This window comes from Gouania willdenowi, chromosome 17 (assembly GCF_900634775.1).
Source record: "Gouania willdenowi chromosome 17, fGouWil2.1, whole genome shotgun sequence".
NCBI lineage: Eukaryota > Metazoa > Chordata > Actinopteri > Blenniiformes > Gobiesocidae > Gouania > Gouania willdenowi.
The window spans coordinates 3,195,822-3,223,012 of record NC_041060.1 but is presented as its reverse complement, the minus strand read 5'-3'; the positions used below and the strand labels follow the sequence as shown (position 1 = coordinate 3,223,012).

Here is a 27,191-nt window from a genome sequence, read left to right as displayed (position 1 = left end):
CCAGTTATTTGCCAGTTTAAACTAATTGTTCCTACTTTTTATATTAAATAGTTGTGGTTCAGTTAAGTTAAAAAAAACTTTAAAAATGTGGATAGTGACACTGTTACAAGTCACTATATTCTTGCCAAAAACATGCGTGTTTTAATTGCAGATTCTGAGCATTATTTGGGGGGTATTTTTTATTTATTTATTTTAAAAATCTGGTGGACAATATAAAACGAAGCCTTGATATATCAATTGATTAATATTTTAACATTTTTTACCCACTTTCAAGATCTTTTCGGCACTTATAAACCCTTTCTACCACTTTAACACCTAATGTCACATATGTTGACCCATTATTTTTAATCTCTTTTTACCATATTTCATGCTAATTTTGACCAATTTAACCACATTCACCATTTGTTATGCCCATTATTTGCCAGTTTAAACTAATTGTTCCTATTCTTCTGCCACTTTTAAGCCAATATTGACACTTTTAACCCCCCTTTTTTAATGACTTGTTCTGTCTGTTTTTGGCCACTGATTTTTAACCAATTTCTGTGGTTTTTAAAATCCCATTTCACCACCTTTTCCACCATTTTAATGGGATTTGCCCCCAACCGTGCTGTTCATACTCCATAATCTAGTTTTTCCTCAAGTTTTCTTATTTTTTCTTTCAGTCTTATTTTGAAGTGTCACAGTTGACTGTAAGGACAGTTTGTAGAGATTCTCATCATAAACATTTGGCAGAGCGACAGGAGCTAGGTGTGCTGAACGTGCACGTCACTATGTCTCCTCTCTGATTGGCTGATGAGGGCAGCAGTGCGCCACTGCGTCCTGGTGACGCTTTTTTGCACTGCGCTCCGTGCGCGGCTCCGTCCTCGTCACAGCCGAGGATCGCGTTGGATTCCACGCTGAAAGGGTGAAAGTTGACCCGGGCTCCGTCCTCCTCCCACGCGTGTCTCACAGTGAAGTCTGTGAAGGATTTGTTTTTGACGGAAACCTGCAGGCGTTCCGCGTCGTTCCTGTATCCAGCCATGCGTAATGACGCGTAGCTGGTGTCGTTGCTGTGTGAGGACGGGGGGGAGTTCTGAGCTCCGGTCCAGTCCATGTTCTCTCCGGGACCGTCCGTGACCCGGGCCATGGTTCTCTTCAACCGCTCACAGCCTTTCAGCAGCAGGTTCTTCCTGCACAGGATGTAGACCCACGGGTCCAGGATCGGGTTGAAGGAGGCGAAGCGGATCGCCAACAGGTCGCCCCGGTAGTCAGGGTTACCGCCCGCATAGAGCTGGTTCGCAAAGATCCGCACCTACATAGAGATATAACAAATACAACTTAGGAAACTTTACAAAATAACCACAAAGAACAGAATATCAGTGAAACGGAAAATAAGACAAGAACGCGATGGGAAAAATAAACAGCAACTTTAGCAACAAACCACGATTAGAAAACGTACGTGAATTTTTATTTAAATGTTACTTTGGGCAAGATTTAGAGCAATATTTGTGAAAATTGTGATGTTTTTTTCTTGTAACAACTTATTGCCAATGTTAAATATGAAATCTTAAATGTTAAATCAAGACATGAAATCCAAATCTGAATGTTAAATATTAAATCTAAATGTTACATTTAAATATACATATTAAATATAAATTTAAATGTTAAATATTAAATCTAAATGTTACATTTAAATATACATGTAAAATCTAAATGTTAAATATTAAATCTAAATGTTAAATTAAAAAAATTAAATCTGAATATTAAATCTAAATGTTAAATCTAAATGTTGGATATCAAATCTAAATGCTAAATATGAAATATAAATATAAATGTTACGGTTAAATATAAATGTTAAATCTAAATGCTAAATATGAAATATAAATGTTAAATCAAAATCTTTAATCTAAATTTAATCGTGAAATTAAAATCTTAAATGTTAAATCTAAACGCTGACATTTTTTTTCTTGTAAATGTCTCTAGTTTGGGCACATGGTGGTCAGCAAGTCTGTCTCACAGCAAGAAGGTCCTGGGTTCAAGCCCTGGAGTGGACACTTGGGTGCTTTCTGTGTGGTTTACATGTTCTCCCAATGCTTGTGTGGGTCTCAACAGTTATATGTAAAAACATAACTGTGAGGCTGATTGGAGTCTCTCGATTGCCCGTAAACGAGTGAATGTGAGTGTGAGTGGTTGTCTGTGATGGACTGGCGCTCTGTCCAGGGTGTACCCCCCCCCCCCCTTTCGTCCAATGAGAATGAGACGCATCAACCCTAAAGGAGCCCACGGGTCTGAAGATGGATGGATGGATGTTTCTAGCTTACTAGTCACCATCACTTTTGTGTGGAAGAACTTGACCTCTCCTTCACTGACTTTATACTTCTGACTCCAACCTTTGACATTCTCGTCCAACACCCGTGCCTGACTCAAGACATGTGTTTACAGGAGAGTGGTCAGTAATAAATGAACTTCAAATAATTTCAATAAGATCAATTTGTCTTCTACTGAAGCGGATTAGTGACAATTTTGATGGAGAAAATAATTTTGGGCAAATTAAGAATACAGTTGAAATGGCGAGAATAAAGAAGAAGTTTTGAGAATAAAGTTGAAATATGTCAATATTAAAGACCAAATTTCGAAAATGAACTCAAAATACGATATTGTGATAAAAGTCGAAGGTTTGCTTATAAGGTCAAATCTACGGAAACTTATGAGGACCAATTCACCATATGACATTTCGACTTTATTCTCGACATTGTATTACAACGTTATTCTTGAAGTTTTAACTTTATTCTTGATTTGCCCAAAATCATTTTCTCCAACAAAATTGGCCCTAATCCACTCCCGTAGTCTTCTTTTTGAATAATACGTTAAGGTATTAGTTATTCAGACAACTTTCAAGATGACCAGATATAACACATCAAAGCGATCAGCAGATGCCTCTGAGGATGACTGTATGACAATCAACACATGTTCAAGAAATCAAAGAAAATTTCCTGAAAAAAGTTGTCTGAATAAATGAAACCTCAACATCAACTTAAATAAGTAGAGATCAGAATATTACAAGGACTTTGTTTGGAGCGATGCTTACCACTAAGGGGACCGAGCAGACCAGGAACACGATGGTCATGAAGACCAGAAGCCAGAACATCTGGATCTCCGCCGCAGAGGAGACGGACTGAAACCGGGGGAAGCGTCTCCTGGAGCCCCCCTGCTGGCACAGCTCGGTCCGAACGATCCCGGTCCTCTGGTTCATCCCGACCAGTGACCTGCACACGGCCAGGTTACACAGCACCGTGGCAGCGATCAGAACCAGCATGACGCCCCCGTACAGCAGGGAGTAGCTCGCGTCCAGCGGGTCCATCGCCCTCCAGTCCAGGAAGCACCAGGTCCCCGGAAAGTGCCAAACGTGTCGCCCGAACCCGAAGCTGGGCAGGATGCACAGCACGATGTTGACCAGGTAGGCCAGCAGGAGCGCACAGCGCGCCATGGAGCGGTCTATGTGCTGGGAGTAGAAGTAGGCGTGGTTGATGGCCAGGTACCTCTCCACCGCCATGACGCACAGGATGGACATGCCCGCAGAGCCGAAGAACAGCATGGAGAAGGAGAAGAAGTGGCACAGCAGGTCTCCACCGGGCCATTGGCCCACGATGTAGGTGGCGATCACCACCGGACTGGTGAAGCACGTGCCCAGCAGGTCGGTGATGGCCATGCCGCACACCAGCGTGTAGAAGGTGGTCTCCTTCTGCTCCTTCTTGGACACGCACAGCACCACGATGGCGATGAGGTTTCCTAGAACTCCCACTGCGAACATAGTGGTGGAGGTAACCAGGGACCTGATCTCCAGCCGGAGCCCAGCAGAGGCACCGCTGCTGTTTCCCAGCGAGATGGACTCAGACAGGTTGGTGTCGTTGATCATCATCAGAACCCACAATGCACCGAGGCTCGCTGACACCTGTGGGTGAACTGGATCACATCATGGATCAGCGCTGCGCTGCGCTGTGCTGTGCGCCCTGATGAAGGTGTGTCTGTTTGTGTTTAACTCCGCTCTGTGTGTTGGCTGTAGATAAACTGTGCGCTGATGTCACAGCAGTGACGCTGGTGCCATCACCTCTGTAGGTATGACAGATTATTATTATTACACCTCCAACCTTCACATGCAGCTTTCAGCACGAATCAGGCTGGGAAAAAACTCATCCAAGTAATGAGAAGGAGGGAAAGAAGACACAGTTTGGAAGAATAGTTTTGTTATTTCTCTCTCATCCTAAAAAATAAATAAACCAACATTCTTCATTGTTTTACTGCAGTTTCTGTAATAGAATAATCACTCAAAACACTCATTAAGAGTTCTAATGTGACAAAACCTTGACCTAGAACAGTGGTTCTCAAACGAAGGGAAACCTGCGCTCATTGTCCCCCAAATAACTCTGACAAATATAGACATACAGTAATAAATCAAAACTCAAAAACCAAAATAAACTACAGTAATTACCTGCATACAAATCAATTGTAAAAGTGCATCAGTCAAAAATAGGGGTGTCCTGATCCTATGTTGATATCGGATATCGGTCCGATAACAGCCAGAAACTAATATCAGATTCTATCAGACTGTATCTAAAATCTCTGATAAGTTTTTGTTGTTTTTGTCCCCAGTTGTTCCCATTCTATACTGACAATAACTGACGTGAACTTGAATAGTTGACTGTTGTTCTCTGTTTGTGTAACATCACTAGATCAAGCCTTTTCTGACATTCCACACTACAAAATAAGTAATAAAAGTATGTATGATTTGGGCTGATATTGTATTGGATCGATATCGGTATCGGCCAATACGCAAGGCAGCAATATCGGTATCGTATCGAAAGTGAAAAAGTTGTCTCGGGACATCCCTAGTCAAAAATACTGGAAATAATGAAACATTGTTTGCAATCAGTGTCAAAAAGCTTCAGAAAACAAAAGGGAAATTCTTTTTTCAAGTCAGATATTGAACGTTTGTTTATTGTTCCTGTAAAGCGTCTCTGAGTTTTCTTTTGAAGCGCTATATAAAACTGATATATTATTATTATTGTTCAGCTCCACTTTAAATATCGACTATTTTTGCACTTTTTTCCATGTCGTAGTTTGTTGAAAGTGTCTATTCGTACGGTTGCCGTACAGACACTATTGGTACGTTTACCAAAGTACACGTACAGTACATAGCTTAGAGTTAGGTTATAATCGTATATCGCAACAATTTTTAGGGATAGGGTTAGGTTTACGGTTAGGTTTGGTTTTAGTCACGTGACCTAAACTGGCCATTGAGGAGTGCTGCATACGGATAGAATGTTGGTATATTGATACGGCAACCGTACGGATAGCCACTCCCTATTTTATTCCCAGTCCATATCTAACGCAGTCTAATAATTTAATGCTCTTTTAATTTCTGCTGCTGGTTTAGGTTCTCATTATTACTTTTTCTGTGTAGGCGTTTTGTTTAGTGTTAATGATCTTTATTGTGAATGAAAAAAAAGGCATTTATGGAGCTTGGCATGAAATTGAAAATTTCTTCCTGTTAGTCCCGCCACACACTTTGAGAAGCACTGACATGGGCTGCGTCGGAATCTTCCCTCCTATCTCCTTTCCTATCCACTGTTCCTTAACCCCCAGAAGTGCTTTAGTGGTGGCCATGATAAAAAGCGTTCAAGTTCTCTTTAAGCTCAGGAAAAGAGGTTCAATGCTTCCTTTATAACCTTCTTTAGCCTAGGAAACACTGAGAAAAGATAATGCTGACACACAATTCCGGAAACTCACAATGACCGACAAGTAATGCAGATCATGTAAGTTACCGATGCAATAATATGCCTTGAACAACTTTAAATAAATGATCTAAAACCCATATTTTATTATATGTAAGACATATTATCAGATTATAACTGACATAAAAAGGGATCAAAGACATTTTTATCCACAAGATGGTTTATTCAACATAATTCATATTTCTGAGTGGAAGGTGAGTGTGAGCAAACATTCTCAATGTGATGTTCTTTTAGTTTCACTTTTGTTCCTCGTAGCCTGGAAACCTCTTTTCCTTTGATTTACATTCAAACCTTGTGATATTTCAGATTATATCAGCGTAAAGTGTTATAAATGAGCTTTTAGTAGTCCATTTTTGGAGATTTGTAGTTTTTTCACTACGGCAGACATCACTGACCTTCGTGGCCATCAGATTATTTCATCACCTAGTTGAAGTTCGTCTGACTGTCAAAACAAACGTGATGGCCTTTTCCATGTCATCCATGGGGTTAAGGAAAAGTGGATAGGAAAGGAGATAGGAGGAACTATTCAGACGCAGCCTTAGTGTAACAATTTCCTAACTACAGAATCTGATTAGGGCCAAATCACGAATAAAGTGAAAATGTTGAGAATAAAGTTGAAATTTTGAGATTAAATCTGTGTGTTGGCTGTAGATAAACTGTGCGCTGATGTCACAGCAGTGACGCTGGTGCCATCACCTCTGTAGGTATGACAGATTATTATTATTACACCTCCAACCTTCACATGCAGCTTTCAGCACGAATCAGGCTGGGAAAAAACTCATCCAAGTAATGAGAAGGAGGGAAAGAAGACACAGTTTGGAAGAATAGTTTTGTTATTTCTCTCTCATCCTAAAAAATAAATAAACCAACATTCTTCATTGTTTTACTGCAGTTTCTGTAATAGAATAATCACTCAAAACACTCATTAAGAGTTCTAATGTGACAAAACCTTGACCTAGAACAGTGGTTCTCAAACGAAGGGAAACCTGCGCTCATTGTCCCCCAAATAACTCTGACAAATATAGACATACAGTAATAAATCAAAACTCAAAAACCAAAATAAACTACAGTAATTACCTGCATACAAATCAATTGTAAAAGTGCATCAGTCAAAAATAGGGGTGTCCTGATCCTATGTTGATATCGGATATCGGTCCGATAACAGCCAGAAACTGATATCAGATTCTATCAGACTGTATCTAAAATCTCTGATAAGTTTTTGTTGTTTTTGTCCCCAGTTGTTCCCATTCTATACTGACAATAACTGACGTGAACTTGAATAGTTGACTGTTGTTCTCTGTTTGTGTAACATCACTAGATCAAGCCTTTTCTGACATTCCACACTACAAAATAAGTAATAAAAGTATGTATGATTTGGGCTGATATTGTATTGGATCGATATCGCTATCGGCCAATACGCAAGGCTGCAATATCGGTATCGTATCGAAAGTGAAAAAGTTGTCTCGGGACATCCCTAGTCAAAAATACTGGAAATAATGAAACATTGTTTGCAATCAGTGTCAAAAAGCTTCAGAAAACAAAAGGGAAATTCCTTTTTCAAGTCAGATATTGAACGTTTGTTTATTGTTCCTGTAAAGCGTCTCTGAGTTTTCTTTTGAAGCGCTATATAAAACTGATATATTATTATTATTGTTCAGCTCCACTTTAAATATCGACTATTTTTGCACTTTTTTCCATGTTGTAGTTTGTTGAAAGTGTCTATTCGTACGGTTGCCGTACAGACACTATTGGTACGTTTACCAAAGTACACGTACAGTACATAGCTTAGAGTTAGGTTATAATCGTATATCGCAACAATTTTTAGGGATAGGGTTAGGTTTACGGTTAGGTTTGGTTTTAGTCACGTGACCTAAACTGGCCATTGAGGAGTGCTGCATACGGATAGAATGTTGGTATATTGATACGGCAACCGTACGGATAGCCACTCCCTATTTTATTCCCAGTCCATATCTAACGCAGTCTAATAATTTAATGCTCTTTTAATTTCTGCTGCTGGTTTAGGTTCTCATTATTACTTTTTCTGTGTAGGCGTTTTGTTTAGTGTTAATGATCTTTATTGTGAATGAAAAAAAAGGCATTTATGGAGCTTGGCATGAAATTGAAAATTTCTTCCTGTTTGTCCCGCCACACACTTTGAGAAGCACTGACATGGGCTGCGTCGGAATCTTCCCTCCTATCTCCTTTCCTATCCACTGTTCCTTAACCCCCAGAAGTGCTTTAGTGGTGGCCATGATAAAAAGCGTTCAAGTTCTCTTTAAGCTCAGGAAAAGAGGTTCAATGCTTCCTTTATAACCTTCTTTAGCCTAGGAAACACTGAGAAAAGATAATGCTGACACACAATTCCGGAAACTCACAATGACCGACAAGTAATGCAGATCATGTAAGTTACCGATGCAATAATATGCCTTGAACAACTTTAAATAAATGATCTAAAACCCATATTTTATTATATGTAAGACATATTATCAGATTATAACTGACATAAAAAGGGATCAAAGACATTTTTATCCACAAGATGGTTTATTCAACATAATTCATATTTCTGAGTGGAAGGTGAGTGTGAGCAAACATTCTCAATGTGACGTTCTTTTAGTTTCACTTTTGTTCCTCGTAGCCTGGAAACCTCTTTTCCTTTGATTTACATTCAAACCTTGTGATATTTCAGATTATATCAGCGTAAAGTGTTATAAATGAGCTTTTAGTAGTCCATTTTTGGAGATTTGTAGTTTTTTCACTACGGCAGACATCACTGACCTTCGTGGCCATCAGATTATTTCATCACCTAGTTGAAGTTCGTCTGACTGTCAAAACAAACGTGATGGCCTTTTCCATGTCATCCATGGGGTTATGGAAAAGTGGATAGGAAAGGAGATAGGAGGAACTATTCAGACGCAGCCTTAGTGTAACAATTTCCTAACTACAGAAACTGATTAGGGCCAAATCACGAATAAAGTGAAAATGTTGAGAATAAAGTTGAAATTTTGAGATTAAATCTGTGTGTTGGCTGTAGATAAACTGTGCGCTGATGTCACAGCAGTGACGCTGGTGCCATCACCTCTGTAGGTATGACAGATTATTATTGTTACACCTCCAACCTTCACATGCAGCTTTCAGCACGAATCAGGCTGGGAAAAAACTCACAGGACGCGTAATTTCATCCAAGTAATGAGAACGAGGGAAAGAAGACACAGTTTGGAAGAATAGTTTTGTTATTTCTCTCTCATCCTAAAAATAAATTCATTGTTTTACTGCAGTTTCTGTAATAGAATAATCACTCAAAACACTCATTAAGAGTTCTAATGTGACAAAACCTTGACCTAGAACAGTGGTTCTCAAACAAAGGGAAACCTGTGCTCATTGTCCCCCAAATAATTCTGACAAATAACACATTTTAAATTTTATTGAATTGACAGGGAACAAGAAACATCATATTTCAACTGGAAATAATGAATCATTGTAAAAAGGGAAATTCCTTTTTCAAGTCAGCTATTGAAAGTTTCAGTTTTCTTTTAAATCACTATATAAAACTGATTTATTATTATTATTATTATTATTATTATTGGTCAGCTTCACTTCAAATGCCGACTTAAATCATTATTTTTGCACTCCATGTTACACTTTGTTCCTGGTCCATGTATAACGCAGTCTAATAATTTAATGCTTTTTGAATTTCTGCTACATTTTTAGGTTTTCATTATTACTTTCTTCACGTAGGCGTTTTCTTTAGTGTTTATGATCTTTATTGTGAAGGAAAAAAATGCATTTATGGAGCTTGGCATGAAATAGAAAAGTTGCGTCATACCTCTTTTCTCCACCAGGGGCCACACACTTTGAGATGCACTGACTTAGTTTAACAATTTCCAAACTAAAGTCGAAATGTCAAGAATAAAGTTGAAATGTCAAGAATAAATTTGAAATATAATGTTGAGATTAAAGTTCAAAAGACCAGACTGAAGTCGAAATTTCAAAAGTAAACTCAAAATACAATATCGTGATAAAAGTCGAAGGTTTGCGAATGAAGTCAAATCTATGGAAGCTGACCACGCCTCTTAAAGGAATCGGAATCGGGAATCGTTAGGAAATGGAATTGAAACAAGGAATCAGAAACAGAACCAGAATCGTTCAAATTCAAACGATGCCCAACCTTGGATACTGGTAAATTAAAACAAAAAAATAGGCAAGGTGAAAGCGTGGTTGATTCCATACAAGTCTCACCATTCTACATACTGAAGCTTTAAGGAATGACTTTGGATTTTAAATTCTTTTTTCATTAGTGAGGTCAAGCACTGACATTGAACAAGAAGGCCTAGCTAAAGCCTAAATTATGCTTCTGCGTCACGAGCTACAACGTGACGCCGTGGTTGACCATTTGGAGTTCTGCATCGAGGCAATGCGTCGTCCATTTCTTCATTTCCGTTGCGTTAAAGAAGTCAGTAACCCCCCCCCCCCACCGGAGTAAATATCTACCACAATTCAACATGTAGACTGTATAAATTGAGTCTTAACTCTGAGTTTTAGTTGCTCACTGAATAAAACTTTGCTACAAACGATCCAACAAAATACAAAACATTCATATTCACACAAGTACAGAAAAAGTGTAAAGGTTTCAGCACCACGGTCAGCACCCACAGCCCAACAGACATTCTACAAAAGGACGATCAACCAGCTGAATGCTACACGCTAAATGCTAAATGACTTTATAATGTGATGCTAGGGTGGGAACAACGTGTTACAGTTGACATAGATTTGAGTTTTATTACTTGTCATTGATAACAAAGGAGAACTTCAGCTGATAATTACTCACCTTTCATGCAAAACAAAACCTAAATCTTGACAAAAATTCTGACAAGTGAAATAAGAGTAAAAGTCTATTAATGTCCAAAGACTAAAACTAATACTTAACGTGCATTTTCTACTAAAAAAACAAAATAATATTCATATGGACCAAGACAAGGTCCAGAGCTTCATTAGCTCCGAAGTATGGATAGTGTTTGTCAGAACTTTGATCACAGCGGGAGCCACAAAAAAGATTGTTTTGATTGGAGGGCCACTTTATGAACATTTATGTCAGCATTTAGAATAAAGACTGATTTCAGCATTAACACAGGAAACAATAGAGGCTTTGTGTGTGTTTCCTGTTGTAACTAATGCCCAAGCACAACGGTACATAATGCACCTCGTTTTCATTATTATTTTTTTATAGAGGAAATTATTGCATTTTTGAGGGCCAAAACATTTCAAAAAACCCTGAAAATTTGAATGCATATTAGGACTGGAGAAAAACGTGATATTTTGGGGGAATTGCACATGTGAATGGCAAAATGACTCAATAGCGCCCCCTTGAAAATTGTATTGGCTCCCATCACTGTGGAACTTCTACAAAAATTCTGTAGAATTCTGACATCATCACTGTAGAGAGTGATGATGTCAGAATTCTTCAGTGTACTGAAGAACTATTACTTCAGTACACTGAGAATTTCCTTGATCTGGGTAAGTTCTGTTATTTCTTTTTACCACAACAAGGTTCTCACCAGGAGTTTTTCGCAGCATAGGGGGATCGTGTGGCGAGCGAGCGAGCACGAAGCTTATGGTAGTTATTAAGAATTTGCCAAAAAAATGAGTTATGGTTTGACCATAGCGCCACCTATTGGTAAAAGGAAATCATAGACATTATATTTACACAGAACATTGCAGGAAAGTTTGTGATATAATCCTTGAAAATGTTCAGCTACGTCTCAACACTTTAACATTTCTGCCACACCCCGACATGCAGCACACCTCAACGTGCGTCACGTCCTGACATGCGTGTGGTTGCGAGGACCCGTTCAACGCTGCTTGCAGCTTAAATGTTGTATATATTTTGCTCATTTTGTGTGTGTTTCTTGTTGTTTTGTATTTTGTATTTTTTTGTCACATACTGCGTTTTGTCTTTATTTATTTGGTTTTTGATGTAATTTTGTATATTTTTCCCTCATTTTGAGTGTGTTTCTTGTAATTTTGTTTTCTTGCATTATTTTGTGATATGCTGTGTTTTTTCTGGGGTAATTTTTTGTCTTCTCATTTTTTTGTATTTTTCGCCATCATCTTGTGTGTTTTTGGAGTCATTTTTTTGTGTGTTATTGTGAAACTGACTCAGGTCTGAGATGTGTGTTACTCTCTCTCTCACACGCACACACACACACACACACACACACACACACACACACACACACACACACACACACGCACACACACACACAGAGAAGAAGGGAGGTCTGTGAGTGGGAGCTGCTGCTATATTAAATCAGTAAAAATGAAAGAATTTATCATAAACAGTAGAGGTGAGTTTCCTCTTAATGGTTGACTATGGCTCTTTGTCTCTGTCTCAGTAAGTGGATTCTTCTCCTCTCACAGATGGATTGATGCCTTCTGGGTCCCTGTGTGCGTGTGCGTGTGTGTGTGTGTGCGTGTGTGTGTGCGTCTTCTCTCTTTGCTCTGCTGTAATAACACAAAGGATTCAGACGTCAGTCGTCCTCCTCGTGCCCACACACAAAACATAGTTCCTGAGGGACTTCTGAACCGAGCTGAGACACAGTTTAATAAAGAGTTTCCCATCCCCTCTGTGTGTGTGTGTGTGTGTGTGTGTGTGTGTGTGTGTGTGTGCGTGTGACAGCTGATCACTAACATTCCTTTTTCTATTTGCATGTTGGTGATGCTATAGGTCAGACATAGACAACTGGTGGCCCAGGGGCCACATTTGGCCTCCAAAGTAAATGTACACAATGACAGAAAAATACACAAAACAAGAGCAAGAATACATTAAAAAAAGAAACAAAGAATTACAACATTGCTGGAAAATACAGTAAAAGACAAGAGAAAAACACATGAAATACTAGGGATGTTGTTTTTGTCAATTCATCATTTTAAAGTACTTGTAATTTATAATTTATTTATTTTATTCAATTGTAGAACACTGTAGATATTATGTTGAAGGTTAAAATGTATGTAACCAATTGGTTAATAATAAATAGGTGAGTTTTTATCATCCCTACTATTGTTGACTATTGTTCTTTGTTTCACTTGATCAAACCTTTTCCAACATTCCACACTACAAAATAAGTAATAAACGTATGAATGATTTGTGCTGATATCGCATCGCATCGATATTGATATCGGTCAACACACAAGGCTGCAATATTGGTATCATATCGGAAGTGAAAAAGTTTTATCGGGACATTGCTAGAAAAAACTCCCAAAACACACAAAACTACTACAAAAATGAACAAAACGACAACAGTAATACACAAAATTACTCAGAAAAATATACAAAATTACAGAAAAGACAACAAAAATACACAAAAAGACAAGAAAAACATTAACCATTAACTCTTCTATAAATAAGGTTCTGGTTTTGTGAATTTTTGTTTTCAGAATTTGTTCTTTTTTGTGTGTGTGCTTTTGTAGTCAGTTTGTGTATTTTTGAATAATTTTGTAATTTCTTTTGTATTTTTTGTTTTCAAATTATATTCTTGGACTCATTTTGTGTGTTTTTGTTGTAATTTTGTGCATTTTTGAAGTCATTTTGTATGTTTTTCTAAAAATCAAACATCCACTTTTCAAAATAAAAGCGTCTCATCTTGTCTTCAATTAGTTTTTGAACACTTTTGTAAATAGGGCTCTTGTTTTGAAGCTAACCAGAAGTTTAGTCAGTAGCTCAATGGAGGGTCTCTGAAAATGAAATGTGTTTCCGTGAGTTTTGTGGATATTTAGCCTCAGTGTGCTTCAGGTTTTTGTCCTTGTAGATTCCAAATGCATCTTGGGAAACTTCATCATCCTAATCATACTTATAGTATATAGTAGACATTATATACACATTTAGTGTGTAGTACGTTAGTGGGACATTTCCAACACAGCCTTTATGTTTCAGTGCCACTCGGATTAACGAGGAATTGAAGCCACCTGATGGGAGCTGCTGATTGGTCTCCTCTGTTATGGCAGAGGAGGTACGGGACTCACACATGTTGGGGACCCTAACCCTACATTTGCAGCATGTTGATAACTTGATGTCGATGAACATTAGGTAAGATATTAGTGCCACCCATTGTACTTTTACTTCTCAACATTTTCATAGACTGTATATATATATATATATATATATATATATATATATATATTCAACCTTTTTATTGGCAACATTTTTATTAAGGGAACATTTGGGGAAAAATATCTCTTAGTGCGATACTTTATTTATTTATCTATCTGAGTTGTACAGTGTGTTTTAATGTACAGCTAAAGTTGTAAATACACCAGATTTAGCTAAATGCCAATTTCCATCCATAGTCCCATAGTGCAGGGGGTAGAAGCAGAAATGGAATATAACAGGCTAAACATATGCACCTCCACAACAATACGACAATACACAGTGACAGTGTTGTGAAAAATACAAACACAGGTTGGTATAAAACCCCAAGATACTTAAAGGCACAGCGCAGACTTTATGACCTAAAGAGTCCTAAGGACAATATACAGCGCTTGACAGTATCAATGTTTCCCTCTTGACATACCGCCCATGTAAATTTGGAGAGACGGACCATCTTTGACCAGGTCATGTGACCTGGAGAACGTATCATTTTACAGCAGTCACATGACCACAGGCTCTGATAGACTCATTGGGCTAAAAGGCTTTTGCTACTATTTTTCCGCCTGTTTGACTCCTGGTCATGGCGGAGACGAGCAGAAAGTTTAAAACTGCTTCTGAGGAGGCTAAAAGACCTGGTGTGGTGCCAAAAAGTGACCCCATCCCTTAGAGCCAATCCTTATCCAGAAGTCACAGGTCAACTACTGTCTGCGTACACAATGCAAAGACAAAGGAGGCTGGCCCGACTATTTGTAGATTTTTGCGACAGTGCTGCGGCACTTGTGGCCACTAGGGGCGCTTGACGAGAAAGTTACAGGTCTAGCGCCCCTAGTGGCCAAAAGTTCCAGTGTGCCTTTAAACTGATTCATCAACTCCTCTCCATCCAAAAGGACCTTGTTTGATTCATTGTCTTTTTACGGAAAGTCATGCAATCCATCTTCTTTGTAGTTAGCATGACGCAGCTTTGTTTAAGCCAGTCATGTACTTTGTTGAGCCCGCAGTGAGATTTGCAGCAACAGTCCTAACATCCTGGCCCTGGGTGAACAGAAGTGCATCGTCGGCATACATCAACATATTAAGCTCGGGGCAGACATCTGGTAAATCTTTGATGTGTAGCAAAAATAGCAACAACCTGAGTACAGAGCCATGGAATATTGTTTTCAGGAAAACATTTACCCACTGAAATATCAAGTGTGTGTTGCATAATGAAGCAGAAAAATGCTAGCTTTCGCGCTCAGCTAGTTTTTTTGTAATGCAGGTTCGATTGACGATTTTCAGCACTTTTCCTTTCCACTCCTTTATCATCAACCGTATCCATGGCAACCCAAGAACAACAAAAAAGCAATGGTTTGACGTCCAGTAGATGACTATTTCCATTTCAGAAGGAGAAATCTGTCACGTTACATAGACTTTGTGCCTCTCCGATCGCTTGTTTGTGAGACAAATTGTAAATGTGAATTTTTTTTTTCCTCCCCAAAACATGTAAGTAAGGGTATATTCAGTATCATATTACAATTTCTGCTCATTTTTGTTTGAAAAAAATAATAACAATGTTTCCACTTCTGTTTCAGGAAGTGAATGCGAGGTTTTCTGTCTGTCTTTCGTGGATAATCAGGAGCCCTAAACATGCAGGTACGTATGTATGCACACACACTCTTTCTTTGACACACACTACGTACAGGAAGCTTGATTGATCTTCATGCATAGGAGAATAATTAGTGAAAGGCTTCAGAAACACTTTGACGCCACACCAACATTGAACCTTGTGTTCATCGATCAAAGTCATAAACCACAGCAAACAGGAAAAACTTTGACCTTTTCCATCCCAGAGGGAAAGAAAAAAGAGGAAGCTCACAGTTAAGATAATCTTTATGATGCTGTCACTTCTCTTTTTAGGTTAGCAGTGTTTGTAGATATCCATATTCTATCATGTCATGTCATATATCATCTCATTTCTCTCCCCTGAGTAGTTGAATTTCTAAGGTGCTCATGAAGATATAGTTTTAAGGTCTAACAGATGAGAATTGCAATTATTGTTCATACTTAATGCATTTTGTACAAGAAAAACCATGACACAGTTGAATAGTTCAAGAGCGTTTTGTCTTTATTTCTAGTTGTTATTTTTAAAATTCATTTTAGACAAAAACAAGTTGTCCGCAACTCTTTCAAAGCACTACAATTTGTGTTTTGTGTCTTTTTTAATAGTATGTAGTCATCTTAAGATGTAATTACTAGTTTTAATCAGAAATAAAATGGGTTAAAAGTGACCAAAAATAGTGGAAAAAGTGGTGAAATGAGATTTAAAAAAACACAAATTGGTAGGAGGTTGCACATTGTGGGTAATGCAATTCAAAAATGTAGGAACAAGTAGTTTAAACTGTCAAATCATGGGCAATACAAATCGTGAATGTGATTAAATTGGCAAAAATAAGCAAGAAATATGGTGAAAAGAAGATTATAAGTGACAATGGGGCAACATATGTGACATTAAGGTGGAAAAGTGATGGAAATTGTTTAAAAGTGCAAAAAATTTCATTAAAGTGGAATAAATGTGCAGAAAAGGCATTTAAATTTCATGCAGAAGTGGCAGAAATGGTAGTAATGTAACAAAAATGCATTAAAAGGAGCAAAAATATAGCAAGAAAAAGTGATGAAAATAAGTGAGAATTTGGCAAGTTTGGTGTAGTTGCAGAAAAAGGGTAAAAATGAGCAAAAACGAGCTCATATTATTCAAAAAAATATTCTTAGCTTCTTGACGGGATCTGGCAACCCCTCCCAGTGTCTTGCAACTCTAATTGGGGTCCTGACCCCAAGGTTGAGAACCGCTGCTTTAAAGCATTGAAAATATTTTTTCGAAAACTCAATTAGTAAATGTGTGATCTGAGAGCTGATCGAACTGTAAATCTATGACAAACTGCAGGCGTGTTGTCTCTGTGCTGTCGTTCCCATGAGAAATAATGAGACATTGATCCAGCAGCAGTAATTTGTCTATTTTTGAGAACACGGCAGTTGTACGCTTAAATGTACACAAATACAAGTGAAAGTGGTATCGACCTCCATGTCCATCTCACTGTAAGAGTTCATCAAAATGTGCTTATGAAGAAGACAAACAATCAGGAGAGATTGTGAAGCCTGGGCATAACTCTAAAGACGCACAAAATGACCAAAAATGCACAAAAGGACTCCCAAATTACAAAAAAGGACTACATAAATACACAAAATGACTCTTAAAAACACACAAAATGACCAAAAATGCATTAAATGGACTACACAAACACAAAAATTACTCTTAAAATACACAAAATGACTTTAAAAACACACAAAAAATGACCAAAGATGCACAAAAGGACAATATGAAAGAGTAAAGTGACACTTAAAACACACAAAATTCCAGTAAAATACACAAAATGAGTCTAAAAAGGCAGAAAATGACCAAAAATGCAGAAAAGAACTCTCTAAATACAAAAAAGAACTACATAAATACACTAAATGACTCTTGAAACACATAAAATTGGCAAAAAAATGCACAAAAGGACTACATTTATACACAAAATGACTTGCTAAATCTCAGTGATAGTCACAGTTTTTTATAAATGAGATGCTTCAGCTGCACAAAACCAATAAACATACATTTCTATTAGGATATTAAAAGGATAATATTGTGGAATGTTTATTTCATGGAGGTATCTGAAACTAAAAGCTGAGATTGAAGCTTTTACAGTGTGAGCTTTAGTAACATCACAGATAACTTCAGGGCATGTCTCCTGTTGTTTTCTCACTGACGTATTGAAGTGTCTGAATGACTAACGGAGGCTCAGAAATGCTCGTTTGTTTCCTCTGAGGTCAAAAAGCCTCCAGTCGTCACGCAAACATGATTGTAGGAACAAAGTAAGAAGACGAGTAGGTTTGTGTCAGACATGGGCCACAGGCGGCCCGGGGGCCACATGTGAGGCCCCTGGAGTAAATGCATGGTGTAGCTTACCACCGCCACCAGTACGATGTGTGAATGAGTCTCATGAAAAAAAATGCTTTATTTATAAACCCCCAAAACTACAGAAAATGATCAAAGATACACAAAAAGACAACATAACTTAAAACACACTGAATGACCGACAAAAATAGACAATGAAAATACACAAAAGTGACTCCAAAAACCCAGTAATAACTGCAAAAAAACATAAAATGTCTCCAAATGCACACAAAAAGCCCCAAAAATACACAAAGACAACAAAAATGTACAAATGTAACTCCAGAAACTACAGACTGACAGCAAAAATAGATAAAAATGACTCTTAAAACACACAAAATGACTCTTAAAACACACAAAATGACTCTTAAAACACAAAATAACGAAAGTGCACAAAAGGACAACATTAATGCACAAAATGACTCTTAAACCACACAAAATGACCAAAAGAATACACATAGGGACAACAAAAATACTCAAAAGTGACTCCAAAAACCCAATAATGACAAATGACTTTAAAATACACAAAAATAACTCCAAAGACACAAAAATACACAAAATAAGAAAAAAATATGTGCAAAATGACAAAAAAAACATTGTTTCTTCCTGTATTAATGCTCAGATTGGTCATTATTCTAAATGTTGACATGAATGTTGATCATGTGACCCTCAGATCAGATACTGTCGCATGTTTTTGGGCCCACTGTGATACAAGTTGCACATCTCTGGTGTTAAAATTGAGAGCATTGTGTATTTTTAGTGTTTCTTTTTTTAAGCTAAAGTTAAAAAAAAATGTCCCAGTGATGATGTCATCACATTAGCGCTAACGTCATCACTGCTGCCGTCATTTGATGGTGATGTTTCACAGCTCGGTGCTGGTGCCATGCGTGCTCTGCTCTGTGATGTCATCAGCCGGTGTTATTGGATTTTTCTTGTGCTGAGCCTGTGGAGCTCATTGCACGGGGAGGCTAGAGCTCATTTACTCACCCCCCCCCCTTCCCCCCACCCCCCAATCCTCTGAGGAGATGTCTCCTCCTGCATCTGCTCTAATGAAGCCTTTGACTTCCTTCCTACAGCCTTTATGTCAATGTGGGTATACCCCACAGAATCACACAGTTTGCCTTAGTTTGAATATCAAACAGGTGAGTTTGTAAAATCAATGAGGAATAAGAAGATTACACGTTATTATTGAAAACACTGTCTAGTTTTACATGACACCACTAATCCCTAAGGGTGATCGATGAACAAACTCCTCAGCTAAACGACCGAGTGTTCAAATGAACACTTTTCAAACCTTTCACAGTGAACATGTTTGATTTCAGCCTGTTGGGCATTCCTCTTTGTGTTCCTGATGTTCATTAATAGGGGTCACATGACAGAGCCAGTGGTTCCCAAACTTTTTCTGTTGTACCACCTTTGATGAATAAAACATTTCAGAGGCCTCTTCATCACAACAAAACGACTAATAAAACATAATATGTCCAAAAAATACACAAAAATACCCCAAAATGACTCCTAAAACACACTACACTACTGGAAAATACAAAAAAGTAACTCCAAAAACCCAAAAACGACTGCAAAAATACACAAAAATGACTCTAAAAACACACAAAATGACGGAAGATACACAAGAAGACTAAATGAATAAACAAAATTACTCTAAAAATACACAAGAAGCCCCAAAAAATACACAACAGGACAACAAAATGCACAGAAATGACTCTTAAAACACACCAAACAACCAAAAGAGACACAAAATGCCCCCAAAATACACAAAAGGATAACAAAAATACCCAAAATTGACTCCAAAAACCCAATAATGACTGCAAATATGACTTTTAAGAACACTCAGAATTATCGAAGATACACAAAAGGACTACATATTTAAACAAAATGACTTTTAAGAACACACAAAAGCCCCAAAAATACACAAAAGGACAACAGAAACGCACAAAAATGACTTAAAACACACTAAACTCCTGAAAGAGACACAAAATGACCTAAAATACACAGAAGGACTACATAAATAAACAAAAACTCTAAAAACACACAAAAAGCCCCCATTTTACACTAAAGGAAAAACAAAAATACACAAAAATGACTCTTAAAAAGATACTAAATGACTCTAAAAACACACAAAAAGCCCAACAAATACACAAAAGAACAACAAAAATACACATACAGCACAGTCACAAAAGCGACTACAAAAATGACTCTTAAAATACACAAAAGGACACCAACAATACACAACAATGACTCTTAAAACACACTAAATGACCTTCAACAAAATGGGTAAAAAAATGTTGCCTTTAATGAAAACTCATGAAATTAATGTACAATCACATATTATAAAACAGTGATATTAAAGTTCTTCGACTGCAAATAATAATTATTTTTCATTGTATTTTTCCATGAGCCCCCCCCACCCCGCTATGACATCACGTGCCCCCTAGTTTGCGAACCACTGGCATAGCTCATACTGGTGCACTCCTACAGTACGTACATGATATGATGACACCACTCCTACCATCAACGATAGATCCTGTTATATTTTAAATTCATATCTTGAGACATGGTCCAACCTTTATTTATTAACCGTTAGGTAAACTGTGTAAACATGGGGGGGGAGGGGCCTGCACTGACGTCATAGGGTTTATTATCATGAATGCATCACTGAGGCTCTTATCTTGTTATTTTAACTCATTCTCACGCCTCCTCCTGTTCCAGTGATCAATGATTATTACACTGTAGGCCAACCTGCAGTTAATAAAGGGCTGTGATTGGTTATTTGTTTATTGTCTTATTTATATAAATAATGATATAATAATTATATCTACCAGATAGGGAAGCCCATGTCAGCCATTAAAAAACAAAACAAAACAAAAAAATAGGAAAATTTAAATAATGAATTCTTAAGTCATAAATGTCAGATACTATATCATAATTAACATACTATCTCAAAATGAGAAACTCATAATTGAGATACTATGTCATAATTATGAGATACTATGTCATAATTATGAGATAATATCTCATAATTGAGATACTAAATCATAAATATGAGATAATATCGCATTATTGATATACTAAATCATATTTATGAGATATCTCATCAGTGAGATACTAAGACATAATTATGAGATATCTCATAATTGAGTAGCTGTCATAATTATGATAGTATTTCATAATTGAGATTTTATCTTAATTACTCATATTGAGATACTACAAATTATATTAATTACTACTAATCTAGAAATTATGAGATACTAAGTCATAATTAAGAGATAGTACCTCATAATTATGACTTAGCATCTCATAACTGACTTAATATTTTTTTTGTATTTTACTTTTCCTGGAATGGACTTCAATAACCAGAGACATAGACGTCAAACTCCCACAGTTCTGCTTGAATTTTTACAAATCATGTATTTATTTATTTTTTAACTAAGTTTGTAGTTGGTAAGTCCTTACTTTTCTCTGCAATTAAAATGAATTTTCTGATGAAAACAAATTCATTGAGTTGTTGTTGAATTTTTGTCCAACTCTTTAATTGTATTTTGACGTATTTTTCTTGTACAAACTGCCATCTATGGGTTGAAACGTGGCTGTTACAATCAAATGTTATTGGTTGAGAATGGTGGCTTTTTACATCACTTTTTAGCCCCTCCCCTTTCTATAAAAACTCACCTGTCGACTCCTCAATCTGTGGTGAGAATCGATGGATTTATAATAGAATTGTGAATAGAGCGCTATAGTGAGTATTGAGTAGCTAGCTAGCATAGCATAGATTGCTCTTTGGAGATTTTATAGTATAGACTGGGCGTCGCTTAACTGCCCCAGGAGCCCCACCCATAATCAAGACATTTTTTTAGATTTCCAGCCAAAACCTCAGGATTTAGTTACTTTTTAAATACGGTTTCAAGTCAGTCGAGCCTTACTTTTCTCTGCATTGAACAAAAACCACAGCTGTAGCTCAACATCTGTAACTGACTGTAGAACCTTTCCTAAAACACTCGCCACATCCTAACATCCAACGCGCAGAAACCAAACCTAACTTCATCTTTTAACAAATCAACACCAAATGTTCCCACGGACACAAACCCATCGAGCCCCGGGTGGTAAACCTGCTGAGGCGGCGCTCTGCCATCAGGGCTAATGTTCCTCCTTCCTCAGCTTCATCACACAGCGGCAGGATATTACACACTTACATCATGTTAACACACACAGCTCTGTTCTAACACACACACGTCAGAGGTGCATTATGTGTAAAGAAAGGGGCGTTCTGTTTTCAGAAAGAAACAGTCATGTGATTTTAACAAATTCATATTAAAACCCTTCAAGTGAGTGTATTTTAAAGTGATTTGTGTCTGTTATTCAGAGTCTGCAGCTCCATATCACAGATGGATGATTAACCTGAGAGTTCTGTGAGTAATAAACAGTTTAGTGTGTTTGATATGAAATTATACTTAACACTGACTGTGGGTCCCACATATTTGCCTGGTGTCACACAGCAGCTCCGGTAACATTAGACGTCTACAAATGTGTTTAATGTTATTCACCACTTTGACATTCTATCAAAGTCTACAGAATTACAGGAAATAACAATAAACAGACACAGGATAACATCCAAAAATAACAGGGAAATATACAAAAGGAACACAAAAATACACTATTGATTCATAAAACACACAAAACCACAACAAAAATACACAAAATAAATCTAAAAACACACACAAAATGGCAACAAAATTCACAAAATGATTCATGCCACACAAACATACACAAAAATAACATAACTATACAAACTACAAAAAATAAAATAAACAGACTCCAAGAATGCACAAGATCATAACAAACATGCACACAAAAATATCAGAAAAACACAAAACTGCAACAGAAATGCACAAAATTATTCATACCAAACAACAAATGTGCACAAAAACAACAATGAACCAAACAAACTACAACAAAAAAAGAATACACAAAATCCAGAAACACACAAGACAAAAGTAGAAAATTAACCGTAAAATATACAAAATCCAAAAATTCATAATGATTTATTAAATACATAATACAACAACAAAAACACACAAAGTGAATCTAAAAACACACAAAACATCAAAAATAACAGTAAAATATACAAAACAAAAACAGAAATACACAAAATAAATTTAAAAAAACACACAAAACGGCAACAAAATTAACAAAATGATTTATGCCACTTAAAACGATAACAAATATACACAAAAAAAAAACAGAACTATACAAACTACAAAAAAAAATACAGACTCCAAAAACGCACAAGTTAAAAATACAAAAATAACAGTAAAATATACAAAACAAATGCTAAAATACACGAAAATGATTCATGTCACACAAAACAACAGCAAATATACACAAACTACAACAAAAATACACAAAAAGGCTCCAAAAACTACAAAAATGCACACAGAAATACAGAAATACTTGTTGTCGTTACCTGTGTTAACGCTCAGATTAATCATTATTCTAAATACTGATATTCACGTCAATGATGTGGCCCTTGGCTCAGATACAATCACATTTTTGTGGCCCCCGCTGTGGTAAAAGTTGCCCATCTTTGCTTTACAAATTATTATAGGAAAAACATTTAATAATAAGTAAAATAATTTTGGTGTATTTTATTCCAGCAACTGGTTTCATGATGTGCCACGAACTTATATAAAATACCAAAGGCTTAAAGTTCCGTAATTGACACTGATTAGGATTTATTTGTGTAAAAAAGCGATAATTTGATCAATAATAAATGATATGTTATTCACACTGGATAAAAATTGCTGCATGAACCTGTTAAAAGCAACCTTGCTCTTGTCTGCTTTGGAAAATGTGATTTGTGTCTAAATACATGAAAGAGTTGTTGTGTGTGGCAGTTGTTTAATAAACCTAAATGCGAGTGTCAGCAGCAGCTTCTTCTTCTTTCATCACTGCCAACGTCTCACCTTGGCCTTCCTGAGTCGAGCTCCTGAACAACAGCGAGTGCTGAAACGTTTAAAGCTGTAATGTGATTACAGAGCGGTGAAGTATGTCTCTCACACGGTAGAAAGCAGCCAAACACAGAGAGTGGAGAGAAGAAATCAGATTAACCTCAAACGTGTGACATGTTGATGAAGAAAGCTTAATAAAAAGGCGTCTGGTGGGAAATCAGCGTTCGATGTCACACCTGGATCATGTATCACATGGAAGCAGTCACATCATCATCTTTCACCGTGTGGGATGAAAGCAATACATCCTAACTGGTACCAGTGGTAAAGCAGACTCACTGGTGTGTCTGTGTGTGTGTGTGTGAGGGAGACGTTACATTAGCCCGTCTTTGAATTACAGGACATTAAGGCTCTGCTTTGACTGTGAGGAGAACTCATGTCCACAATACGTGATTTTCACTGATGAAAGGAGCTGATCCGCCTCTGCGTCTCTACTTTTATTGACCCAACCATAGGGTTGCAAAATTCCAGGAATTTTAAAAGTTGGAATCTTTTCAAAGGAAGTAAAAATTAAAGCAGCGAGCGGCGTCGTCGGGTCCAAAGGAGCGGCCGGGGTCGGTAACCAATGTGTATCAAATATGAGACTGTTTAACTTTGTATATGAGAGTTATTGTGGTTTTCTATTATGGCGTGTGCCATCTGCGAATGCAAAGCATGATGGGTAATTTTCACATTGATTCTTATTTAGGGCTGGACAGTCATCATGTGTGTCAAATATGAGGCTGTTTGAACGTTGTATATGAGAATTATAGCGGTTTTTCTATTATTATTATTATTATTATTCTATAATATGATTCAAAATAAATACCTGTAGTAGAAAATTATGCAAAATGGCACCAGTTGAAAAAACCCAGTATGAAATAAAAAACCAGTTAAAAATCACTCAGTGAATTTGATGTGAATCCATTGAAAAATAGCCGAATTACTGCATTTAGAATGTAATGTAAACTTTGCATTTGAGAGTTAACCCAAAATGGCCGACTTCCTGTTTGATTTTGGGGCGGGGTTATAATGTAACTTTTTGCTCATCTTGGAGTCAATAATACATGTAATTTTGATGCGAATCCATTGAAAAATAGCCAAGATACAGCATTTACATAGAATGCGATGGCGAAGGATTTTCCATAGACATTATAGGCTCCTCCCACTGCTCACAGCCTGTTTTTTCTTCATCAGCGACCTGCTCCCATCTTATAGGATTCATCCAACACTATTTTGAAGACAACACGACGTATTGTCTTCCCGCTACAGCTGTTAGCGTCGGACTTCACTAAAAGCTGCGCCCTCTGAGAACGCAAGGCATGATGGGTAATTTTAATTGATTCTTGTTTAGGGATGGACAACCATCATGTGTATCAAATATGAAGCAGTTTGAACTTTGTATATTAGAGGTATATGCATTTTTCTATCATGGCGTGCCTGTGAACATGACCGTAAATGGCACCAGTCGAAAACGCAAGGCATGATGGGAATGTTTCAAGGCAGTCATGGCTGACTGATCTTTGTGTGTCAGAGTTATGGGTTTATTGAAATAAGTGCTGACTAGGTCACTGGGAGTGACTTTATAATAATGTATCATGTTTTTCTGCAGACAGTGTCTTCTCCTCGTTCTTCTCTCTCTGCTCTGTTTCAGGTGTCGTGAAGCCGATGATGTCACTTCCTGATCTGTGGTTCACAGCTCAACTAGTCTGAGACACTCTGATGTTCTATCTCTCTATCCTGTTCTGTTGGTCCTTCTGTCCACTAACCCCAACCAGTCCACGCAGATGGCTGCCACCTCTGAACCTGGTTTTAACGGACATTTCTTCCTGTTAAAAGGAAGTATTTTATTCCCACTGTCGCTAAATGCTTGTTCTTGTGAATTTTGTTGGCTTTTTTCCTTATGAATTTTTGTATTTTGATGACCTTTGTTGTAATCTGCGCTATATAAATAAAGATTGATTGATTTACATTTGTGACTGCCCCCTCATACATGCCTGCTAACAACCGGCCCTGGTTCCATCTCTTCTCCTTCATTATCACTTGTGGAAACATTGACCTTTCTCTTTAAAATATAGCATTTAAATCATATATGCTAACTTCCTTAGCATCATTAGGAAGAATCTAACCTTTTACGCTACAAAGTCTTAAACCCACAAATACAGCTTCCTGTGTGACTCGTTGTCTTTTAGAATCACATTTAACCCTGGGGGATGTATTGATATCACACCGTGATCGATTTCTTGTTCTTTTTAATCTTTTTTTTTTTTTAATTGCCTTTATCAATGCTGTCGTAAGAAACTGTTTATTAGGCTGAAATAGTGCTGGATTACATGTTTTTAATAATGGAGAGTAACACAATCCTTTCTTCCAACCCACACACACACACTCACACACACACTCACACACCCACACACACACATACTGCCAGTGTTGTTATTGGATTTATTTTCACCCACTGTCTGTCTCTGTGTAACACTGTCTGTGAGTTTCCTCTTCTTTATCTTTGCCTAAAGCTAAAAGGTCTAAAAAAACACAATTTATCACCTCCTCATCCTCCTCTTTGTTTGTTTCTGTGTCTTTTATACGCTTTACTTCCTGTTTATACGTGCAGCCTAATGGAACATCCCTGACTCATCGTTAAAAGCTTTTCTTTTTTCTTTACATGCACCACCGAGAATTTGGCCCAACAATGACGATGAGGATTTTCAGTCGGACCTCATGGATCAACTCAACACACAGAGCAAAGTTCAAGGCCATGCACAGCGGGAGCGATCAGGCTAATTAAAAGATATGGAATAAACACAGATGCCTCGTGGCATCATTCCACTTCCCTTAGAGCAGTTTGACTCACTAATTAATGTGATAAACAGGGCAGGCCTGTCCATGTGGGTGGTTTTCTTATTAATGATCAGGCAGACGCACAGGGAAGCGTTACTGTCAGCAGACTTCCACTCGTATTAATGTTGTTTATCTAGCTCTGTTTAAAGTCATGGATGTGGGCACATTTTGTGCAGCCCCTAAAGGTCATAAATAAGTCCTAAAACTGAAAGAAAAAAAAAAAAAAAAAACTTTTGACCTAATAATGCTAACAGAAAAAAACTAATGAATAAATAAACACCAGTGAGAGAAAATCACACAAAATGAAACCAATATACAAAATAACAAAAACACACAAAATGAGACAAATATACAAAATAACAAAAACACACAATTACTTCAAACACAAACAAAATGACTTCAGACATATAAAATAACTCCAAAAACACATTAAATTACACCTAAACACACAAAATGACTTCAAACACAAATAAAAT

At 37.2% G+C, this 27,191-nt stretch overlaps 1 protein-coding gene and 1 long non-coding RNA gene across 3 annotated transcripts; one reads left to right on the top strand and one right to left on the bottom strand.

Moving 5' to 3' along the window:
* Positions 1 to 478: 478 nt before the first annotated feature.
* ptger4c (prostaglandin E receptor 4 (subtype EP4) c) lies at positions 479 to 3,997 on the bottom strand. The gene is made up of 2 exons (XM_028472723.1): positions 3,068 to 3,997; positions 479 to 1,291 (listed from the first exon to the last, which is right to left on the bottom strand). The coding sequence occupies exons 1-2, from the start codon at positions 3,896 to 3,898 to the stop codon at positions 716 to 718; spliced, it is 1,407 nt and encodes a 468-aa protein (XP_028328524.1). The 5' UTR covers positions 3,899 to 3,997; the 3' UTR covers positions 479 to 715.
* Positions 3,735 to 25,192, top strand: LOC114479183 (uncharacterized). 2 transcript variants are annotated; one of them, XR_003675963.1, is made up of 5 exons: positions 3,735 to 3,998; positions 13,699 to 13,851; positions 15,480 to 15,540; positions 22,254 to 22,299; positions 25,072 to 25,192. It is a non-coding gene; the product is annotated as an uncharacterized LOC114479183 (long non-coding RNA). The 2 variants fall into 2 exon arrangements; XR_003675962.1 differs by lacking the exon at positions 3,735 to 3,998 and having other exon boundaries at positions 13,691 to 13,851.
* The last annotated feature ends 1,999 nt before the right edge of the window (positions 25,193 to 27,191 follow it).

What these genes read in the sequence shown, in the direction of transcription:
- ptger4c (XM_028472723.1), bottom strand. Translation starts at nt 3,898, where the DNA reads ATGATGATCAACGACACCAACCTGTCTGAGTCCATCTCGCTGGGAAAC. An exon ending in TCTGCTCGGTCCCCTTAGTG is followed by an intron (nt 1,292 to 3,067) that starts GTAAGCATCGCT and finishes ATCTCTATGTAG; the next exon opens with GTGCGGATCTTTGCGAACCA.